We start from the raw sequence: 24,835 nt of genomic DNA, 5'->3' as shown, positions 1-24,835 counted from the left end.
TTTTTTTAATTTTTTTATAATAGTTTATTGTAAAATTGGTTTCCATATAACACCCAGTGCTTCTCCCCACAAGTGCCCCCCACCATGACCATCAGCCCCTTCCCTCTCTCCCCCTCCCCCTTCAGTCCACAGTTCATTTTCGGTATTCAATAGTTTCTCATGATTTGTGTCCCTTACTCTCCCCAGCTCTCTTTCCCCCTTCCCCTCCCCATGGTCGTCTGTTACATTTGTCCTGTTAGACCTATGAGTGCAAACATATGGTATCTGTCCTTCTCTGCCTGATTTATTTCACTTAGCATGACACCTGGGTTTTAAATCTGGCTCTAAATCTCTAAACTTGGGCACCCTGTTAATCTCTAGGTTGTGATATTAGGTAATATTTGCTGACCCTACATGGCATGGTGGCTTCAGGGATCACATGAGAAATGAGTGTGAAAGTGCACATATGCAAGGGGTCCTTTTATTCTCATTACAGTAATACCTTATGTGTTCAGAGAGCTCTTACCTGCTTATCTCAGACGTCACAACAGGGAGCCCAGAAGAAAAAGTACCACAATCTCACAAAACACGTTCCCTAATGTTGTGTGCCCTAACCACAGCAGAATCCTCACACCCTCCCTCAATGCATTTTCTCTCTTTGCTCCAAATTCTAATAAGCTTCTTTTTCTGTCTCCCAAACAGCAAAGTAAAACTGAAAGAGAAGAATTCAGAAGGAGGTTACCAGAGTCAAAAATTCAAGATATCAGAGAGTATGGGGCAACCAAACCTAACAATACTTTGTTAATCCTCAAGGAAGCATTTTAAAAATTTATGGTTTTTTTAATTTTTCAATGCTTATTTATTTTTGAGAGAGAAAGAGAGAAACAGAACACGAGCATGGGAGGAGCAGAGATCAAGAGACACAGAATCTGAAGCAGGCTCAGGCTCTGAGCTGTCACACAGAGCCCGACATAGGGCTCAAACTCACAAACTGTGAGATCATGACCTAAGCCGAAGTTGGAAGCTCAACCAACTGAGCCACCCTAAAAATTTGTGTTCTTAGTGATGATCCTGAACCATCCAAAAAAAGTTTACATATGAATTTATATAGAGGGTATACCTTGATCTATTCTACATAAGAAAGCAGAAAATAGTATGAAAGATTTTAGATAAAGATGTTGCTGAGGACAATAAGAGCTAAACCACTAACCATACTCCCCTTTCACTTTGGTTCAAGGTCAAATTTGCAGCCCAACTGTAGGAACTACAGGGCCTTATGGTTTAAATATTTTTATTCCAATTCCCCCCCAGTTTTGACATTCTATTTTAATTTGTGTTTTTCCTGGTTCTTATTTAATTTATTTATATTATGCTGTTTTATTGTTTTTCTTGTAAGCCACCTCAGAAATTTTGTGGAACAAGACAGGAATATAAATAATTCCATACATGTACCTCATATATAGCTTCATGCTTTGCAAAACTAGGCTCTCCAAAAAAAATGTATTTTCTAAAAAGAAAAAAGTGATAATCCTAAATGAATAGGAGTGTTTCTGACTTACTATTATCTTTAGTATATTTTCCATTTTTGACTCTAATCTTTCTCATTTTTGCCATCTTCTAATACCCTTTGTAGCTGGGTACGACCGCAAAGGGAAGAAAGTTTTGTAAACTGGCCATGGTAATGACCATATAAAAAGTAATTCTGGGAGTGAAGAGTCAAGAAAAAATACCTTGGAATACAATTCCAAGCACTGTCCTGTTCTCCCTTGTTCTCTTCTTTTTATGAGGCAAATTCCTCTGGAGGAATCTAAGTCAATTCTAGTCATTTGTGCTTCTCTATAAAACCAGAGAGAAGGTCAATAAAATCAAAATATACCCCATGGCTCAAAAGGCCACATTATCTTGAGGCCTCTGAGTGTCATTACATTCCTCATTTTTTTTTTTTTGATCTTCTAAGTAAGATGGTACATTGGCCAAAGAGCTTAAGGGGAACTTGACTTCCCAACACAGAAGACAAACAACTTGAAAATCATCCTGGGGTTTCTCTTCTGGTGGGAAGCAGAGACATTTTTCATATGTCCCTGTTACAAAGCTAGTAAATCATCGGCAGCTACTGTTGAACTAACAAGTACTGGATGGGGTTAGGGCTTCAATGTATGGATCTGGGGTAGGACACAAACGTCAAATTCATAACAACAGGTAACTATTAAGAGGTTTGGATTTTATCTATGGGACATGTGGATCTATTTTGTCATTTCAGTCAGACCAGTGAAATAATGAGATATGCACTTTAAGAAGATCATACAGGCTGTTAATTTTTTTGTTATGGGCTGAAAATCAGTAAAACTGGGACACCTGCGTGGTTCAATTGGCTAAGCGTCCGACTTCAGCTCGGGTCATGATCTCACAGTGGAGATTCAAGCCCCACATTGGGCTCTGTGCTGACAGCTCAGGGCCTGGAGCCTGCTTCAGATTCTGTGTCTCCCTCTCTCTCTGCCCCTCCCCCATTCCTGCTCTGTTTCTGTCTCAAAAATAAATAAACATTAAAAAAAAATTTTAAATGGGTAAAACTAGGGTTAAGAAGACCTCTTAGTAGTTGGGAATAGTAAATTCAAGTAGAAACACAGTTGATATAGAGTAGGATAATGGCTGTAAAGAGTCAAATTGTGCCTATTTCATAGATGTTCATAAGATCAACCCAATAGCACTTTGTTACAGTTTATGGCTTCAGAAATTAAGAATTAGAATTCACTGAAATTTGGGGTACATGGATGGGAGCTGGGTTGTCCTCCAAAGGGAAATCTGGTTTTTGTTTTTTTTTTTGGTTTATGTTGTGCTTAAAGTTTCTTCAGAACATCTGCATGCAGACATTTTGTTCTGAGAATCTAGAGAAAATCATTCATCACTTGATTTTTATAATGCCAATGCTTAAAGTACAGAAAGCAACAATGGGGGTTTAAATTTTATTTGTATAGTGACTTGCTTATAAAATAAGGGAGAGGCTTTATAATATGTGAGCCTCGGTTTTCCTTCATTTTCATCATTTTGTAGGTGCAGGAAAACTGAGGCTAATGGACACAATAGTCTACCAATATCTAACCCAATTTATTAGAGGCAGAATCTGAACTCACTTCTCCATGTTTCCCTGCCAAAGGCCTACCAGAAGTACCTTGGTGTTGTAGGACCTAAGGTTCAACATATGTTAAAAGAAGGTAGGCTCTCCCTTCCAATTCAAGTGCCTATAAATCAGTGGCCAGATAGTTACTGCTTCCATAGTAACAGACTTTAAAGATTCAACCTAATTCCACCTGTAGTTCACAACATCCTAAAGGTAGTAGAAATAGGATTTGGAACAAAGAAACCCAAGTTATAGACCCATTTCTGACAGTGACTCAATATGTGACCCTGGACAAGTCACATGTCCTCTCTGTCCCCATTTGCAGAATTACTGACATGCCAACATTCCCCTGAGCTATAAAGTGAATACTGGATAATTTCTGTTGATACTTAGACACACACATTGAAGTTATTGGCTTCTACCTCAGTATTCCCTCTGCACTCTGTACATGTCTCTATAGTTCTACCTAGCAGATTAGTTCATAATTATTTATTTACATGAATGTCTGCATAACTAAACTAAGAGGCCTCAAGGCTAGGAATTAGGTCAAATTCATCTTGGCATCTCTCAGTTTCTAGAACACCATTTGACATATAGAAGGTGCTTAATAAATGTTTTCTGAATGTCAAAAAAGAAAGAAATTTTTGAAAGCTACTTAACAGCAACAAAATTCTTAAGAGGTGTGATTGAGACATCACCAAAAACTCAGATCCTCAAAGTAAAAACAAACAAACAAACAAACAACACTTCAGTGTTAAAGTAGAGGATCCCTAATGGCCTTTTGACAACCTAGAGATGGTCTCTCAAAATAAACTTCAATTTTCAAGGACTTCCTAGTCTACAAGACAAACTAACAGCTTTGTCCTCAATCTTCTCAAAGATTTTGCAAGACAGATGTTATAATCCCATTTTATATCCAAGGAAACTGAGTTGCATAGAAGTTATTTGTCCACAGTTAAAATTACCAGCAACTGCTGTGGGCTAACAGGCTAGGCATGTTTAATTAATTCACTAAACCAAATTCACAGAGTAGGATGTGCAAGGCAGGCAGCTAGATGCACTAGGGCATAAGAGATGATTCAATACACCTCAAAGACTTTTTGGGAGCCTAGGCCCTGGACATAGCAATCAGCAAGAAAGAGACTGAGTTTGGTGGGAGTTCAAAGACCAAGGCATTGGAGAACCCATGAGACAGCCGTGTTTGGTCTGGGGATGGGCATGTGGAAGATGAGAGGCGGACATTCAGAGGAAAGAAACCATGTGAGCAAAAACCATGTGGTCACAATAACAGGAAAAGAAGCAGGAGAGAGAGGGAGAGAGGGGGAATTAGATAGAAATGGACATTTGCTATATTGATTTTAAGGTTCTGGTGAATATCTCAGTAGAGATACCCATCCGGCAGTTGGAAATGTTGGGCTAGAATTGGTGAGAGAAGTGGGAAATAGAAACACATGGTTCCTAGTCATCTGTATAGAGAGAAAATTAAGGAGGCCAAGAGAATATGGAGAAGAAGACATCTAAAATATACAAGAAGGAAGAAGAACCAAAGAAAGTGTCCATGAGGCAGAAGTAGAATGGCATCAGAGGGGCACCCGGGTGGCTCAATAATTAAGTGTCCAACTCTTCATCTCGGCTCAGGTCATGATCTCATAGTTCATGGAATCAAGCCCTATGTTGGGCTCTGTACTGTCAGTGCAGAGTCTGCTTAGGATTCTCTCCCTCTCTCTCTCTGCCCCTCCCCTGATCACACTTATTCTCTATCTCCCAAAATAAAATATATATATATTTTTAAAAAAGAGTGGCAGCAAATTAGTACAGCAGTAGCACCTTCCTGGATATCAACTCTCAGATGATAGAGGTCCATACAGAAGGTATGGAAGGATGTAGAAGGTTAAGTAAGAGGAAGACTAAGAAAAACACCATGAAATGTGGGAAGCTGGAAGTCACTTATGACATCTGAAGGAGCAGATTTGGTCAAATTGGGAGATGGTATGACAGGATAAAAGGCAGATTAGTGGAACTGAGGCATGAACTGGTCAAGAAGTGATGTAAATTCAAGAATTCTGAAAGAAGTCATAAGAAAATATAAAATACATTCTAAGATCTCTTGACTCTTCTGGCTGTCATTGTAACCAAGGAAAAATGGCTGTTCCAAGTAAGGGTTTCAGTCATTCCACAGAATCAAGCTGGGTTAATTAACTATTTCCCTCACTCATGTCCTGGCCTCATTAGCACCATGTTCCACACAAATAACATCACACAAAAAACTTGACTTTTAAAAACTGGAGTGTTATTTGGGATTTTATAGCAAGATGAATACACCAACACAACCCATCATACATAAATTGCCCCCTTGAGAAGTTCGGCACTAGACTAAAGGCACTCTCACTATATAAAACCTGTTCTGGTGCCTTCCCCAGTACCACTACCTTGGTACTAAGGCTGCTTATGAGTCCCCCCCACAAAACTCTGCAATGTTAGCTTTATTAGTATTAGCACTATTGTGATTCCTTGGCTTGATTGATTACATTATTCACTAGACTTACCTCTAAATGACTTTGGACTCTTTTTAAACTCAAGGCTGCCTCAAAAACCAAAGATTTACTGCCCCAGAGTGTATTCCAAAGGAATTTCTCTCAGAGGTTTCAAAAGCCATTCTGAGTGCTGGCAGCACCTCTGGAAAGAACTCTAGCCTGCATAGTGATTCCTATGGAAGGGATGTGTGCTTGTGATCATCAGCTCCCATCTCCACCTCAGCCATTTTGTGTGTCTTCTGCAAAATTCGTCAGCATCAGTTGGCCTGCCCTATGGGCTCCCAAATGCTGACTTCCTACTGCAAAGACTAATACCCTCAAGTTTCAAAATCAAATCACCAAGTGAACAGATTCAGCCACATTCAGTGACTGGGATGCTGAACTCAGGAGACTCACCTTCAGATGAACATGTGACCTCCAACAAGTCACTCACCCTGTGGGAGGTTCAGCTCCTTCACACATAAAGGGAGGAGGCTACACTAAAGGGCCTCTGAGATGCCTTTCTTCTTAAAATAAATGAATAAATAAATAAAATAAGCCTGCCATGTTTGGGTGATTATTAAAACCTTGAAGAGACAGGGATGAAGGTCTGGGAGAAGTTATAGCAATTTGGGGAGCACCCCTGCCCCCACGAGATAGGGCACTGCTGCTCCTGGAGACCAACCAGGATCCCTGGCCCTGAGTGCAAGCAGCCTCCCCTCCTCCGTGGAGGCATCTGTTTGTTTTGTTCTTTGCTGCCCTAACAGTGAGCCACAGAGAGGACAGCTCTGGCACCATGGCAGCCCATTGCACTGGGCCCATGGGCAGCGGAGGGGGTCCTTACCCATAGTGTTGTTGGCCCGAGAACAGGCTGTGCGCTTCAGGATCTCATGCACCTAAAATGGACAAGAGCAGGGCCATGAATGCCGTGACCATGTGTGCCACCACACCCAAGAGGGCGGGCAGTGAACCAGGCAGCTGGACCCACTTCCAGACAGGGGGAAGTCAAGGATGTGCCACCTTTGTGCACTGCACATCAAACCCATTCAAAACACATCAAACTTGAGTGCTTTGAGGAAGCAAAGAACCTAAGCACCAAACACACACTCTCTCCCCTTCATCCCACCCCTAAAACATAAATAAAGGCTATAAATGGACTACGGTTACAGGAGGTAAGAAAAACATGCCAGGGAACCCAGACCCACATGCCTCTGGAAGGGTTGGGAGGGAGTTCCAGGACCAGAACATCCAGGGAAGGGGAAGAGGAGGGTGTCCTGTCCTTCAACCCTGAGTAGCACCATGCTGGGGAAAGGCTGGGATGAGCAGGCCATCAAATCCGGTTCTAGGTCTGACTCCCAGCCAACGGGTCCTGAGCAACCTCCCCAAGGGCCCTGATAGTCCATGGCCTTCTCTGTAATGGAGCTGACTCACAGAGCTGTTCTAAGAAACCATGAAAGTGCTTTGTAAACTCATAAGGGTTACCTACATCTTGCTCATTGTTACTGTAATTTCTCTTGTTTTTTCCTGAGCCCTCATCTTGTCTCCCCAGTCAGACACTTCCTCAAGATTCCATGTCTAGGAGCACTTCTGGGGCACATACCAGGCTTCCAGCCCAGTGATGACTGTGTGCCGAAATAGGCCAACAGAACCCTGCATGTGGGGCTTGCAGGGAACTCTCTCTTACATGCGAGGGCAGGCTGCAGAGGAAACAGCAACACAGGTAAACCTGCTGGCCAGCTCGTGCCCTCCAAAGGATCGCAAGCCTGTGCTAGGCTATAAAGAGGTGCCCAGCAAGGAAGTCTGCTCTGAGACAACAGCTGGGGTGCCAGGACACCTACAAAGAAGGGGCACAGGGATGCCGTATACAGATATGAGCAAGTTCCTCAGACAAAAGTCCAAGGCAGAGTAGACCCCAAGACCCAAGACAAAATTCAAAGGCTCTTTTCTTCCCCTTCTCACTATGTGGGGTGGACTGGGGAAAGGAAGAAGCTTCCAGAATGAGAGCTGAATGAGAGAATTATGTTCCTCCATCATCATTCACACTCCCATATTCCAGCCACAGACCTAGAGTGAGTGGAAAATAAATAACTTCCAGCAGTATGGGGCCCAAGAATGTTTAATTCGCTTAAAATACTGTGCAGTAATTCGACAGCAATAATAATTAGGAACAGATTTATATGGCATTGTACTATTTTACAAGTACTTTGCAATTATTTGGTAATCTCCACAACACCCTATAACTCCCCCAGAGACATGAGACCCAAGCCACAGGGTGATTTAAACAGCTTGTAATAGCATCAACCAAAAAAAAAAAAAGGGAAGTTTATGCCTTTTTCCATAGGATGATAAATCATGTGCCCATCTGAAACCTTCCTATAACAATAGGCTAAGGGACCTGAGGTGTGTTCTTGCCCATCCTGCAAGCAAGGGTCAAGGCCATGTTTCCAGTGTGCCGTGGAAATCTTCTGTAGCTTCCTTTAATCACCTGTCACTTCTTATCCTTCTTATCACCCTACTGACTTGGAAGTCCTTCTAGCTACCTGACTCTTACTCTTCCTCTGTTGAAACTTAACTTCCTTCCTAAGAATCAGTGGAAATACACTGTCATTGGTTCCACCGTGGTATGAATAAGTGAGCAGCTGTTCTTGGACCCCTCTTTTTTCCTCTGTCCATATGCTAAATGCTCTCTAGGCAGATAGAGAATAAATGGACTAGCCACACAGAACATGGAGACACACCACAGCTCAGATGGAGGCCACAAGGGCACAGGCCACATACAGATTTTCATCAGAATCCATCATCCTGCAAAGTTCAAAAACTTGATTTCAAAAGGAAAAAAAACATGTTGAAGAATGGCTACAGTCATGAATTTTGGCTTTCTATTGAATGGGCTGAGAGTTTTATTCTTGAACAAACTGGCTAGTTCTAGCATCCCCTGTGATATAAATGCACAATACTCCGTAGAGGGTAAAAGACACACAGTAGCCAGCAGTGGGTCCTCACTCAGACACTAGTGATCTGTATGAATTGTTTTCAATCCACTGCTTCTCAGAGCCTCAGTTTCCTCAATGATCAAGAAAGGGGGTCACCTGATTAGCTGAAAGACCCCACCGGCTAGGCATTTCCTGCTTTTGTGATTCCAAGACAGGCCAAGGTAGACAATCCTAAAGAGAAGAGACTCTTCTCAGCCTGTGAGTGAGGGCAGCTGTTTGCTATTCCTTTTGCCACTAAGATTGGGAAGCACTGGGATACACCTCTCAGTTGCTAGGCAACCCCAAGCAAAGGATGATGGGAGGTAGTAGGAAAAGCAAGAGAAGGCCCTGCCATACCAGGTATTCAGCCTTCCCCTGTTTCCAGAACCCACCACTCGTAGCTGACTTGTGTACTTACAATGCGGCTACGGGTGGCATTATCAAAGAAGGTGTCCTTGTCCTGGATGTTGTACCTGGAGACACCAAGAAAACAGGTCAACTCATTTTATGACCATTGTCCTAAGACCACTATTACCAGCCCCAAAGCAAACCTTTAGAAAACAACACAGCAAGATGTGTGAGACACACATACTCACACATGCTTGCACACACAGCACTTATAATTTTTTTTGACCCAGTAATTGTGAGGACTGATCACAGAAATGAATCCTAGGAAATATAAATTCAAAAGAAAAAAAACTTCCATAAATAAAAATTTTCATTGCAAGATTCCTGACAATAAGGATAATGCACATAAAATGTAATTCCAAAGTCTACAGGGTGGATTATCATACAGTCACTGAAAATTATGAGAACATCCTAAACAGAAAATTTTAGACTGTGATAGGAAAATATTATACTATGATATATTTTAAACATGAAAGTACATCGAAAGGGTTCCTGTGTATGGACAAAGAGAGTCAAAAACATAACCACCTTCAAAAAGAGTACAGTTTCCTGGTGCTGCGATGATAAGCCTTTGTTTTTCAAACTTTCATTTAATGTTATCAGTACTGTCACATCAGTTAGCTACCAAAGTCCTAATTATGCAAGGCTGTGTCTGTCCTCCACTTCACATTGTGACCTTTTCGCTAAAAAGAACACCTGTGTAGAGCAGACTGTTCTCAGGGCACAGATGCTTGGAACCTGCTCCCACCTCCCCTGGAGCCCAGTCGCTTGGGTGGATCTGTTTCCTAGGAACTGATGAAGAGAACACGATAGTACGTAGACCATTACTCTGAAATCTCCGAGGATGGAGAGCGTATCTGGGGTGGGAAGAACAGAAGATTCTTCCAGATGGAGGTGTCTAGGAACTGGATTTGAAGGGCCCCAGGCACTGAATGAATGGAGATGCATGGGAGATGGCAGTTCAGATGTCAACACCAGCATGCAGACGCAGGGAAGGAGAAGCATGGAAGAGTCCCAGTTCACACTTAATGCTGTGTGAACCTCAACAGACCCTGGGCCTTAGTTTCCTCGCTGTAAGAGATAGTTATATCTGAATGGCCACTTCACAAGGCAGAGTGACATTGTGACTTATGATTAAATACATCTTTTAGTCTTCATCCAGGGCTCGTGACTCACAGCTCCCAAAACCCTTGGAATTTTCCAAGCAACAAGAGTAATGGGAACATTTTTTGGTCATAATACTTGATCTCCTGTCCTCAGTTCCTGACATCACTTTCAGAGTCATAAAGGTGAAATGGATGTCTTGTTATTCATAACAAGCCTCTTTCAGCCACAACTAGGCTTTTATCAATAAGGTGACTTCCAGAAATCCCCTAAAGATGGAGGGGAAGTAGGGGAGGGAGAGCTGATTGCCAGAGGAACCAACCTTGAATAGAGGGTAGAACTTTCAGTCCCACACCTGATTTCTGGGGAGGTGAGAGGGGCTAGAGGTTGAATCAACCATGCCTACATAAGGAAGCATCTAGAAAAACCTGAAAGGAAAGGGACTGGAGAGTACCCAGGTTGGGGAACCAGGTCTCTTCCATGTGCCCCAAGCTCTCCAGGGCTCCATGGTGGGCCCCAAGCTCTACAACAACACAATAACCTTCGATCAGAACTTCACTTTATATATCTCTTCATCTGGCCATTGATTCATATCATTTGTAATAAATCAGTAATCCAGTAAGTAAATCAGTTTTCCGAGTTCTGTGAGCTCCTCTAGCAAGTTAGTCAAACCCAAAGAGGAGGTCATAGGAACCTCTGATCTACAGCAAGCCAGTCAGAAGCACATGGTATACTCTGGACTTGTGATTGGCATCTGAGGTGGAGGTCAGTCTTGTGGCACTGAGCCCTCAACCTGGGAAATGTGATGCTATCCCTGGGTAGGTAGTGTCAGAGCTGTGTGGAATTGTAGGACACCCAGGTGATGTCAAAGAATTCCTTGGTGGATGGGAAGACCCGCACACACATTGGAATTAGTGACTAGAACTAGGACCAGATTTGGGACCAGAATCATGAGGGGAATAAGAATTCAACGAGGAAATACATGCAAAAAACAGTAAATACACGTGTATAGAATTATCTAACACAGCAAAGATGGGTAGGAGGTGTTGTCCAATGAGCAGTGGAAACACAGCTTCGGGAATGCCATCTCCCCAAAGGGGCAGATTCTTCTCTCTTGTCTACCTCTCCCTGGCCTTTGCTTTCCCTCTCTTACTCCTGATGCTCTCTTATCCTCCCATCAGGATCTATAACAGAACTCATGCTTGCCTGCTCCATCTCTCACTTCCAAACCATGACTCACTCTTCCAAAGGTTTCCCAAATGACCATCCCCATGAAGAGCTCTTATTCCACCCCTCCCTAGGTGGGGTCTGGGCGGAGGTCTTCTCAAAGTCAATGAGTACATTAGTACGCAGATGGGAATACAAAAATCCAGAGGCTTTGTCCTCCTCCTCTCTGGTTTATCACAATATGTTGAAACCCTATTAGACTAGGAACTGGGCAGAATAGTTTCCCCACAGAAGACAAACAGGTATCTGACCATTTTCTCACTGAATCCCCAAGTTTATGGTTGTATGCTCCTTAATTTTCCATCCATTGTGCAACATGACTAAAATGGCAGGTGCCCCACAAGCCACTGGACACATGCTAGGGAGCTCTTTGGGATAAGAGTTCTTAGGGAAGGGGATATAGAAAGCAGATGCAGGGAACATTTCACCATGAGAGCATGCCTCCTCCTCTATCTCCCAGGCACTGGGGCACTCACTGTGGGAGCTGAGGCACTGAGTGGTGTTTGATTTCCCTTCCCATCGCCTGCCATACCCGTATGCCAACAGCTCTTGTACTTACAGATACATTTTCTCCCTGGAGAATGGGTAGGAGAGGTTTTTCATCTTGTTGTTACTGTGGTCTGGAACTCTGGGCTTCAGGGGCGAGCTCAGCTTCTGCAGGAGCTCGTTGAACTTCTTCGCGATGCTGCCTTCTGATTTGATCTCGTACATCTACAAAAGGCATCCAACCGAGAAAAGAATAACTACAACCACAGCAGCACAGGGCACCAAACCTCCAGCGGGGGACACTCTGGAAAGAGGAGGAGACTGGGAGAAACAAGTGGAGTCCCTTCCTTCCCCTGCTTTCACAAGGGCATGGGCTCTCAACCCCTTCTTGGTCTTCTGTGTGAATGGAGTAACCAGTGCAGAGAAACCAGCGAGGAGCCCAAATTTGCTATGACTTTGTTACATTATCTTAAGAGAAACAGAAGACCTACTATGTGACAGTCACCATAGTAAGTGCTCCACATAAATTAGCTCCAATTCACACAAAAACCCAGCTCAGTAAACAATACTATGCTCATATTATTATGGGGAAATTAAGGCTCAGAAATGTACAATGAGCCAACATAAGTCACACAGATAGTAACTGAGTGACAGGTTGGATTTAACTCATGTCAACCTAATCAAAATTTATACTCCACAACTACACCATGCCCCACATCACTTTCTTTTAGTGTTCCTCTTGGGAAATATCTGATAAATGGGTTTTCAACATACTAAGCCTCTAGCAAGTACCTGACTTGAGTAAGCTATTGAGTTAGTACCAAGATAATTATTGATAGATATAGATTATATATAGATATAGATAGAAATATATATAGTATGCATAACCTTTTATAATGCACAGTGTGCTTTTATATATATTATAGCTTTTGTTCTTTCTTTCTAATTTATTGATATAGTCATTGAGACATGGAAGCTGCAGTTATAGCAAAGCTGTGACCGATTAAAGGTGGCCACAAATTTCTTATACAAATTTTCCCCTAAGAAGTGCTCTTCTGTTCCCACCCTCTTAAATCTGAGTGGACTCTGTAGCTGCTTAACCAGTACAGCAGAAGGGACATTCTACCAGTTGCATCTTTAGAAGATGGGTAGCCTCTGTTTTTGGTTTGCCTTTTTCTCTGAAAGTCCAGAGCCAGCAGAAAGAAGTCCATGGAAAGGTAAGAGGGCTCAGAAAGACAAAACACTTAGGCTGAACCCAGCCTTTCAGCTGTCTGGCCATGCATCAGGCATATGAAGTAAGTCTTCTTGGGCCTTCCTTTACAGGTCCACCCTCAGCTAACTTCTACCAAGTAACCCAACTCAATACCATACGGAGTGGAAGCATCACCCAGGCCAGTTCTACTCAAGCTCCTAACCATAAACTCATAAGAAAGGGAAAAGTGACTATGTTTTCAGCTACTAAGTTTCAGCTCATTTGTCATGCTTCACTAGAAAACCAGAACCAACATCCAGATCTTCTAGCTTGAAAGCTGATTTTCTTCTCTATCATGGTATCCATCCAGTGGTTTAAATCTAGAGAGGCAGTAAAACAGGCATGAAATACAATGTAGACAGAGGTAAATGCAGCAAAAGCCATACAAAGTATTTGAGGGTTCAAACAAAGGAGACAGCACATCCAGTTGAGGAATCAGAAAGATGTTTCATCTGGGAAGTAGCATTTTTGTTGAGCTTTAACAGAAAGGTAACTTTCTCTTGTTATCATTTTGTTCTTTAATAAGATAATAAGTTAGGGAGAGGGAAGGAATGTCCCAATCTAACAACTAAAACATAACCACAGTTTGTTTATTTCTTCTAACAAAGTTTTTGATGCATTTTGATTTTATTTCAATTACAAAATTAACACAATTACAGTAAACAAGCAAACTCAAACCATAAAAGTATGTTAACTAAATGTAAATAGTTCCATTTCATTTCCAACCAAATCTCACCATCCTTTCCAGAGGAAATCTCTATTAACAATTTGAAGTAGGTTTTGTCCTAACTTTTTCCATACGCATTCCTTTCTAAATGCAACTATGATCCTATTTCATTTCTGGTTCTACAATCTGCCTGTTTCACTTAGCAATATATCACAGATGTATTATCTTTCCAGGTCAGTTCACATAGAACTACCTTAATGAATGTCTAATATTACACAGCAGATGTGAATCCTAATTTGTTTAGTCATTTCCCTAGTGATGGGCATTTATTTTATTTTCTACACATGCTTTATCTTGTTTGATTGCACTTCTATTAACATTACCTTATGAATAGTTTGAATGAATAAGGCCTGAACAGATGCAGGCAAAGAAATTCTAGGCAAACAAAAAAGCAGGAAAGTTCAAGCTGGATTGAAGAAGGGTTACACGGCCTGATTTCTTTGGAGCACAAAGGTAGTGTAAACCAGGTAATAACTGGAGTATCTGAATCCCCTGGCCAAGTCTCTGTTCTTGATTGTTCTACTCTACTGCTTTGTTTGCTAAAATGTGAATTATGCGGGGAAAACAGTGTGCCACTTACAATCATGCCTCCACTGTCATTAAGTTCTTGAGCCTCCTGCCAAATCTCTCCATATACATGGGTCACTGCAATGCAAAAAGCTCATCCCTCAGGAATCTTTGAGCCTGGATGGACGGGGACAGAGCAATGACTCCCTCATGCAGTCCCAGAAAACATCTCACAGGTCATTTGGGGCAGGTGCTGACCAGGCATGTGTCCTACAGTGAGATTGCAATGTGCTAGTCATACCCATCACCATGTGTCTTTCAATGACATGTGCATGGAAATTAAAGTTTCCAAACAAGAGGGAAGCTCATGGACTCTGTCTTCCAGATGCCATGGAATGACAGACTCAGAATCACCAGGGTATTTCTTCTTTGTCCACATCTCTCTATTTCTACCTCCACTTTCCTAGTCTGGGAAACCTTCAACTACTGCAATAACTGGCCTCCCCACATCTTCTCCTGCTTAGGGGTAGTTAACAGGCTTAACACATACAAATTCAAGATGTCCAGTTAAACTTGAATCTCAGATAAAGAGTGAACCACTTTTAGTGTAAGTATGGTCCCATGCAATACTTGAGATATACTTTATACTGGAAAAGCATTCATCATTTATCCGAAATTTCAACTTAAGTAGGTATCCTGGTAACCCTACTCTGGTCCACCTCTATTCACTCAATGCACTGGAACAAGAGTGATGTTTCTCAAGCAAAAATCTTATCATATTACCTCCCAATGAAAAAGCCTTCAACAGCTATATTGCTCTAATGATAAGGAGCAAAGTTCATAACACAGCCCATGGGACCCCATAGGAATCCCCACAGTCCCTGCTCACTGCACCCAACTGCTGTCCCTCTTGCAGTTTTCCTGGTATGCTGAGTGCTCAACACTCTGCATCTACTCCCTGCCCCCTCCCCAATTCTGTTCACACTTGATGCCTTCCTCAATTATCACTTCCTAAAGAAAGTCCTTCCTGGCTTTCAGACAAGGTCAAGTGCTACCTTCACAGTATTTCATGGGCCCAAACTCCTCTCCATCAAAGCACTTATTGCAGTTGTAATTTTACATTTATCTGAGTGATTATTTGATTAACATCCAGCTGCACTACCAAATCATGATCTCCTTGAAGGCAGTATACCATACAAACTGTTTCCTACCTTTGAATGACTGAATGAATGAATGATAAATTTCAGGGGAAACCAAGATTGATGATGGCAGTTGCTGCCACTGGGGGAGCCCAGACTGGGGACGGAACAGCCATAAGGTAACAGGCCTGGTAGAAATAAATGGTGTTGGAGAGTAAGCTAAAATCCCAAAGACTCTGGCTGGCTAAACAGCTTCCCTTCCTGTCCCCACCAACTAAAAGGCACTTGGGGGCCCAGCCTCAGCAGAGGCCAGGAATGCCCATATTTAACCATGCTGATTAATAACCCAGCAACTGTGTCAGGGCTTTGTTCTGGCAGGAGGTTAGCTAAGAACCTCCACGCAGTTCTTCACTCTCACCCTGGCAGTGGATCTGGTGGAGCTTGCTTAGAGAAAATGGGCTAAAAGGACTAGGCACCTATGGTATGTCTTTAGAGGGACCAGGTATGGCCCCAGGATACTGGGTATAAATGTTTCTTGATGGGGGGGGGGGTACTCAAAATCACCAAAAGCAGTATCATCCACCTCCAGGAAAACGTAAAAGGTGGAGAAAGAGAGTCTCACCAGAAACATCAAGGTAACATCTGCTGCACAGCACTGATCACAGATCTGACCGACTTACCTTAGAAAGAGATTTCCCAGACTTCAGGGACTCTTGGAGGATGGGGCCAGACATATACTCACAATAAAACACAAGTGGGTAGCCCCATGGCACAATGCCACGGACACTAAGTTCACAGGACAAAGGACCTGCTCCCTGCCTCCATGCTTACTGTACCTATTCTTGAAATTTCTTCCCTCCCTTTTCACCTGGGCTACTCCTACTTCTCCATCACCACTAGGTTTAAGTACCAGCTTGCCCTAGAAAAAATTCCATGGCCACTCACTTCTTGTCATGCTTCTTCAGTACCCTGTGAATAAATACCTGTGTCATGAAGTTTATCATGTTCCTCTCTAATTCTTGGCTCACTTGTCTGTCTCCTCAGCTGACTAAAGACTTCTGGAGAGCAGAAGTCTTTGTCTGGCCTCCTGCCAGGCCAAATTCTGTGTGCCTGGTGCACAGCAGGAACACAGTAATGTCTACTGAGTGAATGACCAGGGTTCTGGTCCTTGCTGACAGCAAGAAGCTGTGTAATTTTAGGCAAGTCACTTGGGTTCTTCATCTCTAAAGAAAGAACTAGGGAATACCCACTTTCCACTATGATGGAGTAAGAGGGACCAGATTTACCCTATCTGAAACAACCAAAACACCCAGACAAAAACAAAAAACATGAAATAATGACAGCTGTGGTCTGAATGTTTGTGTTCCCCCAAATTCATATTTTGAAATCCTTAATGCCCAATATGATGGCATTAGAAGGTGAGGCCTTTGAGACGTGATTCAATCATGAGGGTGGAGTCCCTTCTGCCATGCGAGGACACAGTGAGGGAGTACCAGCTATGAATGAGGAAAAGGTCCTTCATGTGACCACAATGGCACCCTGGTCTCGGACTTCCAGCCTCTGAGAAAGAAATTCCCCTTGTTTATAAGCCACCCTGTCCATGGTATTCCATTATAGCAAACTCAATGAACCGAGACCATCGTTTTCAGTATACTGGCTATCAGGCAACAAAGTTCCTAGGAGACAGGAAACAAGCAAGATAGCTCCTGAGAAGCTTACTGCCTTGAGAGGGGTTCTCGGCCAAGGGGCAGGAAGGGGAGACAAGAGGGGCCTGGCGAACCCCCTGAGCTGAGGAGACAGAGCTGGAAGTCTGGGGAGGCCAAGGCACCTTGGAGTTCCCAGGACCAGATAGCCCAGAGGAGAGAGCTTCACAAGGAGCCCCAGAGATTTGCAGAAATTCACCTGTGAGCGTTTGGCTGCACAGGTATGAGGGAACTAGCTGAGCCTGGAGAAAGAACCATCTAAAAGGACTGAAAATAGCACCTCTTCCCATAAAGCAGAATGGAAAATCTCATCATTCACAGGCCACTGGGAAGACTACTCAGGTTGACTCTGTAGTGGGAGATCATTAGCCCTAAACCGTGCACTGCTCCAGATCCATTTAACAAATCATAAAAGAAAGAACTGGAAATGCCTTGGAAAGTACTGTCCAAGTCTAACAGTGTACAGCTTTAAACATTTAATGAAAAAGAAATATTCGTGATGTTTTTATGTTTCAACATTGTAGGCACCCCCTAGATGTAGGCACTGAGCTTGGTGGTTGATTTGCCAAGCGCTGGAGAAGCACAAAGCTGGTGATGACCCTTCCAACATAGAATGCTCTGCAATGTGCCCAGCACTTCCGTAGGCACCACTTCATTGGGCCTCATGAACTCTCTGACAGTGTGCCTGCCAAATACCATTAGCATCACTACTTTACTGACGGGAAAACTGCGACTCGGGGGCAAGGAATTGCCAGAGTCACTGGTGAAACCAGGCTTGAAACCCAGCTTTCCTGACTCCCCCATCCAGGCTCTTTCCTTCAACCTTTGATCCTTGGAAGGACTTCATAGTCCCCTAAGAAGCAGCAGGCCAGGGCTCCCTTTTGGTCCCCATCAAGCCCAGTAGGCCAGCCTCTTCTCTTGTGTCCATCAGGATCCAGGAAGGGCACCTCAATTCTCTTTATTATCGTTAATATGCTCAGTGGTGGCCTCATTATTACTGTTATTCTTGGACATCAGAGAATTATGAACATCTTCAGAAATGGCAAGACACATGTTAGCCAGCTGTTCCCCATTATGCCCTCCCTGGGTACATGATACGCCTTTCATGTGCTTAAAATCATAAATAATTTTTAAAGTATGTTGCTCCTATTTTTTATTCCAGGGCTCAAATGTGGTTCTCATAAAAGCTCACTTTGGCCTCACTGTCACAGTCTAAGAGGTTTACCAAGATCCCTTCTTTTCTTACTTCTTTTTCCCCCCTTGTCTCCCTCTTCCTCTCCCCTCCAGAGGGACACAGCACTGTGGTCCCAGGGCTGATTTGTTTCCTTCCTGCACTGGAATCGTGTTCTCTCCTGGGATGCAAGGAGACAACACTATGGTGATGTCTATCAGGAACAGATACATAATACTGTCCCCATTTTACAGATAAAGAAACCAAGGCACAGAAAGTTTTAACATGTTTTTAACAAGTTTTTAACATGCCCAGTGTCATACAAACAAGAGGTCCAATCACCCCAGAGATCAAGGAGAAGGTGCAATAATATGAACTATAAAAATATAACATAATCTTGATCATCTGTGAGTCATTTACCTGTACTGACCTAAGAAGGCCTCACCTTACAACTTGTAGGAAATGTCAGTGGGAAGAGCAAAACCAGGCATCAAGATGGACAGTGAGCCCAGCTGTGAGCATGTGTGTCTGCTGAAATCCCATGACCCCCAAAGTCTGCCTCTTTTAATCTATTTATGCTTTCCTCTGCTCCTTGTCACTAGATAATTAAGGGTCAACTGTTATTATTCATGACATCTCACTCATCTTGAGCACTAGGGCTGGGCTGAAGATCAGCATCACACCCACTTCCTGACCTTTAATGTCAAAAGGCTCAGGTACATGGAGAAGTTAGTGTGGAGCGTGGTACAAGCCATTAGCCAACAAGGGTGGAAGGCTTTGGACTAAAGTTAGGAGAAAGGGAAGCTAAAGATGCAGCAGAATTTCCCCCCCTTGTTCTTATCCGCCATGTTGATGCCTGAAAGGACAGAGGGAGGGATACACACACACACACACACACAGGTGCGTGCACATGCATGCGTAGACACTCTGTACCAGATTTGAGGACTCCCACACATAAGCATTTACCCATGTGTGTGAGTGTTAAGCTATTCACCAAAGTGCCAACAGCACCAGAATCCCCAAGATCATCTGCATCCTAGATCCCACAGGGAGACTCTGTGGGACACCAACAACAGGAGCTAACCTGTCTCTTCACCCCTACCTTACAGGTAAATTTCCTGTCTGAAGCAACACTGAGCCTGGAAAGTGATACACTTACAAAATGCACATTCTCCTTTGTCTAACTCTATATTCATTTATGGTATTTAGTTCCATTTTGGTATGTGCTCTACACATGAATGAGCGTTTGCTGACTTTAAAAATAATGGGATAAAATCCAAACTACTTACATGGCTGACAAATCCTCTATGAGCCACGCATCCTGCCTCCCACTGCATGCATAATGGCCTGATGGCCTCCTCTCAGTTCCCCACACAGGCTGGGGTTTCCTTGCCTTGGGGCTGAATGACCTGCTCTTCCTCTTCCTGGGAAGGTTCTCACCTCTCCTCCCCACCTAGCAAACCCCAACCCAGCCCTCAGGTCTAAGCTCAAATGGCACCTTTTTCTCTCACCCTGCCCCTCCCACCCGCCTAATTTAGTTTCCTCTGGTTGGCTCTCTGTCCACCCCACTTCTTCCACAGGTGCTTCCCAGCTCATATAGCTCTCTAACTTCTGAATCTTTACCATGCTGAAGCCAATGGGGCCAATATCAGCTTTGGTGACCACTGAACCACCTGCCCTCAACAGAGTATCTCATATAGAGTGATGCTTGAAGGTATCCACTGGATGGATGGATGGATGGATGGATGGATGATGGATAGGTGGGTGGACAGATGGACAGGTAGATGGATAGAGGGGTGGATGGGTGAGTAGATGAGAAATGGGCCTTCTAAAAGGCTAAGACCCCTATACACAACCTAGCCCCCATTCCAGCTACAGTTAGACTTTTCCCAAATGTTTTTTTTTTGGCAAATGAAGGGGCTACTGAAAACCCAGAGCAGGAATGGGTGATGTGGTACATGTGCTGCCAGCCCCACCCCTGTAGACAGCTCTATGGGATGACAGCAATTCTTCCTAATGCCCTCAGATGGGCCTCAGAGCCCTCTGAGCATCAGTCTGCAGCCAGCTGCCACCACAGATTAGGTCCAGTATGTGTGACCCATTCTTTGACTCATTAACACATATTGGTTCCATGCCTGCTCTATCTCAGGCCCCTTCTAGATGCTACCTATATCACAAAACCAAATCCCTGCCCTCATAGAGCTTCCAATGTAGTGGGCAGGCAATCAAACAAAAACACAAATATGTGACTCAGGAGCTGCTGGTGCTGAGTATTTAGGAAGGAAAAACAAGAGAAGGGCATAGAGAGTGGCTGGGGCATGCCTCACAGAGGGTGGACAGGAAGGACCGTCTGAGGAGGGGGCATATGAGCAGAAGTCCCAGTGAAGTGAGAGGGTAAGTTCTGTGGACAGTTAGAGGTCTTCCAGACAGAGGGAAGAACAAGCAGAAAGGCTCTGAGATGGAAACAGTCTTGGCATTCTGGAGGAAGAACAAGGAGGCCAGTGAGACTGGAGAAATAGCAAGTAGAGGGAGGTAGGAAATCAATTTCTATATCAGAGGTGGCAGATGTGGCATCCATTTAGTCTCTGACATAGATATTTATCATTCCTGGCCCCTCTCTGACCAACAGCCCTTTAATGCCTACCACAGGAACCACAGAACACCTTCAGGTTGGGCCCTGCCCCAGCCCTGGCACACATCAGTGGTCCCACTCTGCCTTTACACTCAAGTGCACATCCTTGGGCTTTTGTTGGTGCAGTGCTGGTAAATGCTTACCAACTAACTGGAGGTGCTGTTGATTTGTAACATTTGTGGGTTTCTATGATGTAAATAATGCCCACCCTGGGCTAAAATGAACTAATCAGGAGACTATAGATGCTGGCAAGGATATGGAGAGACGGGCACCCTCCTACACTGTTGGTGGGAATGCAAACTGGTACAGCCGCTCTGGAAAACAGTGTGGAGGTTCCTCAAAAAATTAACAATAGAACTCCCCTATGACCCAGCAATACCACTGCTAGGAATTTACCCAAGAGATATAGGAGTGCTGATACATAGGGGGACATGTACCCCAATGTTCATGGCAGCACTTTCAACAAGCCAAAACATGGAAAGAGCCTAAATGTCCATCCACTGATGAATGGATCAAGAAGATATGGTTTATATATACAGTGGAATACTACATGGCAATGATAAAGAATGAAATCTGGCCATTTGTAGCAACATGGATGGAATTTGAGGGTGTTATGTTAAGTGAAATAAGTCAGGCAGAGAAGGACAAATACCATATGTTTTTACTCATAGGTCTAACAGGAGAAACCTAACAGAGGACCATGGGAAAGGGAAGGGGGAAAAAATAGTTGGGGAGAGGGAGGGAGGCAAACCATGAAAGACTCTTGAATAGTGAGAATAAACTGAGGGCTGATTGGAGTCAGGGAAGGGGGATGGTGGACATGGAGGAAGGCACTTGTTGGGATGAGCACTGAGTGTTATATGGAAACCAACTTGACAAATTATAAAAGGGGGAAAAAAAGAAGAAAAAAAGTACCTTGGAGTTGTTCAATAATTCAATATATATGTATGTATGTATGTATGTATGTGTATATATATACATACATATGCTAAAGATACCACCTCACGCCAGTCAGAGTGGCTAAAATGAACAAATCAAGGGACTATAGATGCTGGTGAGGGTGTGGAGAGATGGGAACCCTCCTACACTGTTGGTGGGAATGTACACTGGTGCAGTCACTCTGGAAAACAGTGTGGAGATTCCTCAAAAAACTATCCATAGAACTCCCTTATGACCCAGCAATAGCACTGCTAGGGATTTACCCAAGGGATACAGAAATGCTGATGCATAGGAGCACATGTATTCCAATGTTCATAGCAGCAATGTCAACAATAGCCAAAACATGAAAGAGCCTAAATGTCCATCACCTGATGAGTGGATCAAGAAGACGTGGTATATATACACAATGGAGTACTACATGGCAATGAGAAAGAATGAAATATGGCCATTTGTAGGAAAGTGGATGGACCTTGAGGGTGTCATGCTAGGTAAAATAAGTCAGGCAGAGAAGGACAGATACCATATGTTTGCACTCATAGGTCTAACAGGAGAACAGGAGAAACCTAATGGAAGACCAGGGGGAGGGGAAGAGGGAAAGACAGTTGGGGAGAGAGAGGGATGCAAAACTTGAGAGACTATTGAATGCTGAAAATGAACTGAGGGTTGAAGGGGGGGGGGGGAAGAGGTGGAGGTGATGGAGGAGGACACTCGTGGGGAAGAGCACTGGGTGTTGTATGGAAACCAATTTGACAATAAACTATTTTAAAAAAAAGAGCAAACCCATTGGGAAAAAAATAAATAAAACATTGTGTTGTACAATTAAAGTTTATACAATTTGAAAAAAAATAATGCCCTCTCTGGCTAGTTTCAAGCTACCACTGGTTTAACCACTATCTTACAAAAAAGTAGCAATCAGATCTCAACAGGTGTTAGGAGCCAACATGTCACTGACCCCAGTTCTTACTAAGAACTCTTCCCATGAGCCCCAAGTGCCAGAAGCTGACTGCCTCTGCCTGCTTCTCCACTTTTCCCCTCCTGTTTGCTCTTTCCCATACACCCTGAGGAGCCACCATGGCCAAGCTGGAAGAGCACCCACATGTCCCAGTTACTCAGGACAGTCTTGACCCAATCACTAAGAGCTCTTCCACCCTCAAAGGGCCCCACTTTGGGTGGTAAATTCAATAGTCGACCTATCCACTGCCCTCCAGCACCAGGTGCCAGCTAATCCCAGTGTGGCACGTGTTATCCCAGTTCAGAGAGGCACAATTCTAGTCATTAACAAAAGAAAGCCACCACTTCTATATCCATTTTTTAAAGCATGAGTCTTGAGGGTGTCATGCTAAGCGAAATAAGTCAGGCAGAGAAGGACAGAAACCATATGTTTGCACTCATAGGTCTAACAAGAGAACAGGAGAAACCTAATGGAGGACGGGGGGAGGGGAAGAGGGAGAGAGAGTTGGGGAGAGAGAGGGACACAAAACCTGAGAGACTATTAAATACTGAAAATGAACTGAGGGTTGAAGAGGAGGAGGGGGGGGGAAAGAGGTGGTGGTGATGGAGGAGGGCACTTGTGGGGAAGAGCACTGGGTGTTGTATGGAAACCAATTTGACAATAAACTATTAAAAAAATAAAGCATGAGTCTTAAGATAATACAATTCAAAATCACTTCCCATTATATTTTCACATTTTCAGCTTTACCATTTATGAGCCCTGAGTCAGGCCTATCCACTAACAGATCAACACTAGGTCTGCCAGGCCTGTATGGGCTCACCAGGCCCGTATGCATGTCTGGAACACGGCCATTTGCCATCTCAAGATCCTCACTCAAACCACAGCACTTAGGTAGCATCAATTATTTTGTTTTTATTTTGAAAGTTAGAAGCCTTACCAAAAACAAAAAAAGGAATAAAAAGTCAAAGTATTCTGCACTCTTTCCAGCTATTTAAATACCAACATAAAAGCATGCACCAAAAAGCCCATAAAGATATCAAATATAAACCCTACCCTTTGAGCTCTTCCTCTATTAAAAACAAATGTCTGGGACCAGACAATGACAACATGGGGCAAAGCCCCACCTACAACCAAACCTATGTAAACACCAACAGTTCTGGTTCATTTAAAAATTACTAATGAGAATAATAAAAAGAATCTGCCCTTGAAAGGCATCTCGAAGGCTGAGTAGACAGTGACCCTTCTCCCTGTGACCAGAGATCTACAAGTTCTCCATCCTCAACAAAACTCATTGGGTTTCTTCTGCTTTTCACTTTCTGGTCACCAGAGAAGATTCACTAAACTAGCAAAATAGCCCCAAAGAGTAATTAGCTCACCACCCAATGAAGGAAGGAGTTGGTCTGGATGAGGAAGGAAAAGAATGTGCCTCCTGGTCTGGAAGATCACATGAACTGTGCACAGTTATGCTGTGGATCACAGCTGCAAGAGGATCCTGGGGCTGGGGGAACAAGGATGATCGGGCATCACTCAGCCAATCAATCTGGTATTTAGTGAGCATCTATTATTTATGTAACACCAAACTAGAGTTTGCAGGGAATATACAGGAAACACAAATTATAGTTCTTAGGTAAGGGGGTGGGAGCAATTAATGCACCTTTGGAAACACAAGAATAAGGCACCCAAAGTAGTAAAGGAAAAACTAACAAATGAGAAAAATCCTGACTATAGGTTGACTAAGAAACCACTTAGGGTGCAAAGAATGTGTTTCTTTATTGTTTACTATTTACTTAGAGAATATGGGGAGATCATTCTAGGACCAGAGGTAAATATTTAAAGCATGTGAAAAGGTTCCAGGTCCTGGAAGAGAGAGTAAAGTACTCTCCTTTTAACAAGAATCTAAATCAAGGATCTCAATGTAGGCTCCACAGGGAGGCATGGGCAAGAGAACTAGAGAAAACCCAGTGACATTACTAGGCTCAAGGACAAAAAGCAGCCCCAGATACAGA

The 24,835-nt window shown here is 43.4% G+C and overlaps 1 protein-coding gene across 1 annotated transcript in view; it reads right to left on the bottom strand.

Annotated features, from left to right (window-relative positions):
* ANO2 (anoctamin 2) overlaps positions 1-24,835 on the bottom strand; it is a 326,751-nt gene that overhangs the window by 210,924 nt on the left and 90,992 nt on the right. The window contains exons 5-7 of the mRNA XM_029955559.1: positions 11,881-12,032; positions 9,001-9,055; positions 6,455-6,506 (exon numbers count right to left, since the gene is read on the bottom strand). Of these exons, the coding sequence (XP_029811419.1) occupies positions 6,455-6,506; positions 9,001-9,055; positions 11,881-12,032 (259 nt within the window). The remainder of the gene's footprint in view (positions 1-6,454; positions 6,507-9,000; positions 9,056-11,880; positions 12,033-24,835) is intronic.

The sequence above is a fragment of the Suricata suricatta genome, chromosome 10 (genome assembly GCF_006229205.1).
Source record: "Suricata suricatta isolate VVHF042 chromosome 10, meerkat_22Aug2017_6uvM2_HiC, whole genome shotgun sequence".
NCBI lineage: Eukaryota > Metazoa > Chordata > Mammalia > Carnivora > Herpestidae > Suricata > Suricata suricatta.
Note: the sequence above shows the minus strand (reverse complement) of the source record. Positions and strands in the feature narration are given on the sequence as shown.